The sequence below is a fragment of the Anopheles coustani genome (assembly GCF_943734705.1).
Source record: "Anopheles coustani chromosome X unlocalized genomic scaffold, idAnoCousDA_361_x.2 X_unloc_19, whole genome shotgun sequence".
NCBI lineage: Eukaryota > Metazoa > Arthropoda > Insecta > Diptera > Culicidae > Anopheles > Anopheles coustani.
In genome coordinates, this window is record NW_026525125.1 from 295,933 (window position 1) to 303,178 (window position 7,246).

Here is a 7,246-nt window from a genome sequence, read left to right on the forward strand (position 1 = left end):
AAAACTCGACATATTCCCGGTTTTGTTTATTTGACGATATAAGCGGCTTTGACCGGGAAGACCTTCAATGAAGTGTATCGGTAGAAATGTTTTCTTTCAGCTTTCATGTTCGTTCGCAAAATGATTAACGCAACAACCCGAAATAACTGTGCTTGCATATAATTTCCGTTCAATCCAAATTTATTATTATCCCCAAAAAGAAATCACACGCATTGTCAATGCGACACATCCGATTCATGATTGTCAAATAAAAACAGAACACACCTCTTCTCTTCACTCGTTGGGGAATTGTAAGTTTGTCAATTTCCTTAGCAGGTGCAGATTGTTATGACGACATTAAAATACAGTGAAAACTAAATGCAACTTTGTTTTGATTAAAGCTTCTCATTACTTTACATAAAAAACAGTTTGCCAGCCATGTCGGGAAATCGAAGTTCCCGCGGTCGACAGAAGCTTCCCACAACGGCGAGGAAATGCTTGATTTCACCGAATCAGCGTTCGGCAGCCAGGGGCGTAGCACCAGCAGCGCCGGCAGCAAACCCGGATGATTTCCGAGCACCGGTCACAGCTTGTACCAGCAAACCTAAAGATGACTTAAGTACGAAACTGTTGGAGCTAGATAGCACGTTGCTGAACGCGGTCGATTTGGCCAGCATCGAGAAAAAAGTCAAACGTTCGAAGCCGCGTACCTCATGGGGCGGTGCAGCCGATCAACCGATCACACCGTTTCGAAAACGTTCCAAATCAGTTGGAGGTAGGTGAACGATTTATACGAGTGACAATAACCACCACGGAATGCTATCTCCCTCCAGTGTTTGGACCGTAATGCTTCCATCAATTATAAATGCATATTTTTCCGGCAAACTTATTGAATAGGAAGCCGATTTTTCTCATTGGTCTGCTTGTATTTCCCGTTAAAAGAAGTGTGATGGTATAAATATGCTTTTAAAGAAAGGTCATTTAGCCATAAGACCAACTTCTTGCCATCTTACCAAAATTCTTCCGAATAATTATGGTTGCGTTTTTGTACGGCAATCTTATTAAAATTCTACGAGAAGACGCTATTTCTTATTGGTCTGCTCATATTCTCCGTTGAAAGTTGAATGTGCATTCGAAGATTGGTCATTCAGTCATATGACCGACTTCCTGTAGTCTTTGCATAATGCTTCCATAAAATGAAAGTTGCGTGTTTTAACGTTATACTTCGGAATTATCTAAAGAGAGACGCAAAAACGTATCGGATATGATTTATTTCGTGCCTTATAATAAAGCAGTGCTTTAAAAAAAGAAAAAAGGATTGATGATTATTTTGAAACATCTTTACTAAAGCACGCCACGCGTACTGATGGGTCTCAAACGTACGCGAATCTCTGGAAACATGTCGAAAACCGGTCGTCCTTTACGTTTAACCTTATACCTGACCGCCAATATTCCAATTAAAATATTTTTCGTTTGTACCCGTTGCCATGAATCATACAGAAATACATACCTGCGTATCATTTTTGTTACTCACTTTGACTGCACCTTTTTTTTCTTACCTAAATTCTTCCGTTTGAGGATTTTTTCCAACAAAATGCTAGTATCTTAAATTCGGGTCGACTGTTTAAGCCGCTTTTTTTTTGAATTTTTTTTGGAAAACTAACCCAAAACATTTACATCTTTGTTAGCAAAAATACTGCTGGCTCGCGTGCGCATAGGACAACGTGGTGGACGTTAGAAAATATCTAAAACCCACCATTGAAAAGGACACAGTTGTGTATTTTTCAAATCGCAAGCCTCCACCACCACCCACAGTGCTACTTCAACCCCGCAAAGTTAGATCCAGATCGGTTCAGTCCGCAAAATTACGATAAAATTTACCCTTGCACGTTTCATCCTTTTGAATCCGACCCAGTATTCGTATTGAAAACCGCTGCGTCCTCATGGAGGTTAAAATGATCTTCTACAATATGCTGATGGAGTTTATGTTCGAGAAAACTACCAATATATCGGTTCAATTGCAACTGGCACACATTTATTTCGGAACGTCATGCGATAAGGAAATGTACGTTGAATTTCGACCAAAAAATTAAAAAATATACCGAAAAAAATCAACTGCCTCGTTCTGACTTTACATTCTTTTATTTGATAGAATTGAGAAAACATCAAATCGAAATTTTTGACCAGAAAATGCAAAGAAAAAGTCTTTCTAGTAAAAAATAGTTAATTCATCTCAAGAAAACATGAAGCAACACACTTAATTCAACAACAAGAGATCTCGTTTGCTTCCGTTTTGGCAATAAGTAATAAGTTCAGCCTTCGTTATGTCCATTTTATCTTCTTACAGCTAACTGATGCGAGTTGGTGAGTGGCTATATGGTATTCCTTACCACCACAATGATCAGCAAAACAAGTTCAACGATTCATCTGCGAGAGATACTCTTCGGCCTGTTCGCGTAGGACATCAACTTGTTCCATAAGTTTCGCCTAAAGTAACAACAAGTTGTAATGTAGTAATGGAAAAATGTGGAATCAGCCTCAACTGCATGCATGCATTACCTTCGCGCTCAGTATCAATTGGTTCGCCGTCCTGTAGTTCATGTATTCGATGGTTTCTACCAGCTCCTTCGATTTGGCACGGGCTAAAGAGCCGAGCGTCGTGTACCCCGCCCGGTACAACTGTTTGGCACGGCCCTGAAAAAAAACAACGATTATAATTTTGCCACACGCGAATGCCGCGAGATCGCAACTTACCAGCTTCATCGATGGCAGCTCCATCAGTGGCATCAGCTCGAGCTTACAGTAGTGCGTCAATCGTTTGGTCATGCCCGTCAGCAGGTGCTGGAACACCCACAGTTCCGGGATTTCCTCGCACATCCGCAGCAAACTGTGCGCTGTCCCAGCGGCGGCGGTCATTAGCGTCTGAATCGCCCCCGCGCTCACGCGGTACTTGAGGGCAACTTCCTGGAGATCCGTTTGGCTCCAAAGGTCGTGTACGATTAGCACACGGAAGAAACGCTGCATTAGGAACATTGTCTCGTCGGGTACAGTGCGGCGCTTTAGAATTTTCTCTATAACCACTTGACTGATGTTGTACCTTGCGGCGATTTTTCGCAGTGCATCCGAGAGTTTACTGGTCTGAAAAAAGTATTGCAGTCAGTTAATATTCTTTTTGAATTGAACCTCTTTTTAATGCTTAATATCAAGGGCACATCCTTATCACCGCACTAACCCATTTTTACGATTGCCTCTATACTTGAAAACTCGTTTATTCTTTTGATGTCCAACCACTACACTGCAACGTTTACAATTTTTCTTGCAAAGCTACGTGAAAGTCGGATATGATGAAATTATAGCAACTTTAATCCGTCCATCTTGCTGAACTGAAGCTAAAGATTTTTTTATAGTTATTTTTAAAAATAATAAGTTGAGGAAGACCTAGAAAAGACAAGAACAAACTGGAAGGCAGTCTTCCATGATTCGCTCTTAGAAAAAGCATTTCTAAAATTTCATCAAAAATTACTTCATCCATCACTACTCGATTTTGAAAAAACGATACAAGAACAAAACAAATGGTATTTGAGTGCTTTTCAAACGAATGCTTTAGCGTGGTTCGCTCTATGGAGCTATGAAAAAGATAAGTTTCAGATAACAAATACATACAAATAATACAAATAGGATACAAATATATTTCACGGTTGTTTGTGGTTCAACTTGCGGTGTTTAACACTTAACGTTTAAGAAACAATACTTGCTATCGTTAACAAAGGGGTACTTACCAGAATGATCAAATCCTCAATTTTGAAATATACTTCCAATCCGTCCTCAAGCAGAATGAGGAAAAGCAGATCGAACTCATCGAGCACACACAGTCGTTTGCCTAGTTCCTGCATCTCGTTGTAGAACCGGACCGCTCGCTCTATGTCGAACCCGGCTCGGATGGCCGCCTTGCCAAGGTTGATCACTTCCAGCGGGCTCGTTCGATCGATCGTTTTGAAAACCTTACCCGGACGGGAAGGTGTCTTGTGTACTCGAACGAACGCCTGTCCTACCGCTTCCTCCGATCGTCCATCTGCGGCACTGATTTGTACAACCATGTTCGTGGGATTGCGCAGACAGCTATCGTGCGTTGCCTTTATCGCATTGCCCTGATACAGCTGCACGATCGTTTCATCGGTGATGGCCTCGAGATCGATTTCGCGTCGCTTCGCTTGCTGCGCTAGCAGTGTGCTTCCAACCATCGCTTGAAGCGCATTCCGTGTCTTACAAAGACCGAGCCCGATCGAGCCGAGTACGAGCGATTTCAAGCAGGCTCCTTCGTCTTCCAAGAGCGCCGACTCGGCGAAGTCCAGTGGTGAGCAGAACATCTCGCAAATTTGCGGAATATCGCGCATGGCGGAAATAAGTATGGAATCGCCGGTGTCGCGTTTACCCGCACGCCCTGCGTGGCCAACCATTTGTTTGTAGCGACTTAGCGTAAAAAAATCGCTCCCAATGTAGGGAGAGCAGATTATTACACGTTTTGCCGAAAGATTCACACTGGCGGCCAGAGTGGAAGTGCACACGATCACCGAAAGGATGCCGGCCCGGAATGCATCCTCGATCATACGTCGCTCGTCCTGCGTTAACCTACCGTGATGGTACGCGACCCCGACACGAAACGAATGCGGAAGGATTGGTGCAACGGACCCGTCATCCTGGAGAGACTTTATAATCTGCGCTTTTTCCTCTGCCCGGTGCTGGGCAAATGAATCCGGCAAGTTGGCCGCTAGCATGGCGCACAAACTTTCACACCTGTTTCTGGTAGGACAAAACACCAAACACGAACCCTTGGGGATTACTTCCATGATCAGACCAATCACATGGTCCACGTCGATCCGCCGCAGTTCCTCACCGTAGTTAAACTCTAACTTTCGCTTTTCTCCTAACACATCAAATATGCGTTCGGCTTGGCTGCGAACCTCGAACAGATCTTCCCCCCACTTGATGTATTCCTTCAACTCCACCGGCCGATTTTCGCGACAGTAAACGTCGGCTAGCATGAAACGGGCCAATTCACCCAAGTTTCCGATAGAAGCACTCATTCCTACGATCTGAATTCCGGCTCGTAGCGACTGCACCTTGGTGATCAACATCTCCAGAGTGCCCCCGTGTCGCTGCTCTCCAATCATATGCAGTTCGTCGATCACGATCAGCCCGATCTCGTCCGCGCGACCCACCTCGATGAGAGAGTTCATGAGGATGAGCGATTTTTCGATCGTACAAACAAAGATCGTGTTTTTTCTGTGCCGTTTGAGCGGCGGACATTGTCCCCTACCACCGGTGTACTCCTCCAATAAAAACTGCAGCTCGATCGAGAACGGAGTGAGCGCGATCAGCTTCTCCTGAGCGGATGAAACGTACGGCACGACGAACATGACGTTCCGCAGGCGGCAAATAATCTCCCGTAGCATAAGAATCTCCACCACCAGTGTCTTTCCACCGCTCGTTGGCAGTGCGTAGATCAAATTACGTCTCTCGTCGATCGCCGGCAAGTCCAGACACTCCTGCTGCCAATCGTACAGCTCGCCAATACCACGAAAGTCTCGCAGCATTCGCCGAACGTTGTTCGGTAGCCCAAAGAACGGACCCTTCTCGAGGAAAAGCGACGATACGTGGGGTACGGTGAACTTTGGCTTTGTAGTCTGATCTGAAATTCCCTCATCACGATTGATGGCCGCTATGGTCGAGTTGCTGGTCCTCATTCGCGAGCTTCCCTCGCCTATCGCATTCGCCATCGGCTCAATGTTGGTCATGTCGTGCAGCGTACGGTCACAGATTTCAAAAATCCGCAACGCTTCGCTCACCTTCTGCAGCTCAAAGGTACGTTCAGCTTCAGCGGCTACCTGCTGGAAATGTGACGGACGCTCCGGATGACCTATTTGTGATGCACCGATCGCGACGATTCGCTCCACCCCCTCATCAGCGAGGGACTCGTCTTGCCGCATGTACTGCGAACAGATGTCCTGGTTTGTGTACACCTCGAACCCGTTACTCTCTCGCAGCATATCACCGACGTGCGTTACTGGTTTGGTGGACCCGATCCGTTTCAGTTTAGCCTTGATTATTTCGTCCGTGTCAAGTTGATCATGGCTGGCGATCGGTACCTGTCCACATGGTAGCATTTCAGCATCGTCATTTTCCACCCCAGACCACAGAGGACGAACCGTAGGAGTTTCCTCGTTTGCAACGTTTGACCGATTTGATGTAAGATTTTCATTACAGCCGCTGTCCCTCCCTCCGTCGCGCACCTCGCTACCGTCCATGTTCATTTTAAGCACATAAATCTTTCGACTACTTACAGCTGATTTTTGCAGTTTCGGAGGACTTGCCATAAGCCTTCTTTCAATGGCTGTTACAGGAAAACAGTTTTGAAATAAAGTAAAAAGTATCTTAAATCCTACGTTATTGTCACTCGTATAAAGCGTTCACCTACCTCCAACTGATTTGGAACGTTTTCGAAACGGCGTGATCGGTTGATCGGCTGCGGCGCGTGTCATATTTCCGCCCCATGAGGTACGCGGCATCGAACGCTTGACTTTTTTCTCGATGCTGGCCAAATCGACCGCGTTCAGCAACGTGTTATCTAGCTCCAAAAGTTTCGTACTTAAGTCATCTTTGGGTTTGCTGGTACATGCTGTGTCCGGTGCTCGGAAATCAACCGGGTTTGCTGCCGGCGCTGCTGGAGCTACGCCCCTGGCTGCCGAACGTTGATTCGGTGAAATCAAGCATTTCTTCGCCGTTGTGGGAAACTTCTGTCGACCGCGGGAACTTCGATTTCCTGACATGGCTGGCGTACTGTTTTTAATTTAAAGTAATGTGAAGCTTTAATCAAAACGATGTTGTATTTATTTTTCACTGAATTTTAATGACGTCATAACAATTTGCACCTGCTTAGGAAATTGACAAACTTACAGTTCCCCAACGAGTGAAGAGGAATGGGTGTGCTCTGTGTTTATTTGACAATCATGAATCGGATGTGTCGCATTGACAATGCGTGTGATTTCTTTTTGGGGATAATAATAAATTTGGATTGAACGGAAATTATATGCAAGCACAGTTATTTCGGGTTGTTGCGTTAATCATTTTGCGAACGAACATGAAAGCTGAAAGAAAACATTTCTACCGATACACTTCATTGAAGGTCTTCCCGGTCAAAGCCGCTTATATCGTCAAATAAACAAAACCGGGAATATGTCGAGTTTTTCGCAACCAGTCCTGTATGATG

At 45.0% G+C, this 7,246-nt stretch overlaps 1 protein-coding gene across 1 annotated transcript; it reads right to left on the bottom strand.

Moving 5' to 3' along the window:
- Window positions 1–2,394: 2,394 nt before the first annotated feature.
- On the bottom strand, window positions 2,395–6,806 carry LOC131270248 (helicase POLQ-like). The gene is made up of 5 exons (XM_058272405.1): window positions 6,455–6,806; window positions 3,759–6,370; window positions 2,734–3,117; window positions 2,539–2,673; window positions 2,395–2,466 (listed from the first exon to the last, which is right to left on the bottom strand). Exons 1-5 carry the CDS (start codon window positions 6,804–6,806, stop codon window positions 2,395–2,397), a joined length of 3,555 nt encoding a protein of 1,184 aa, XP_058128388.1.
- Between the last annotated feature and the right edge of the window lie 440 nt (window positions 6,807–7,246).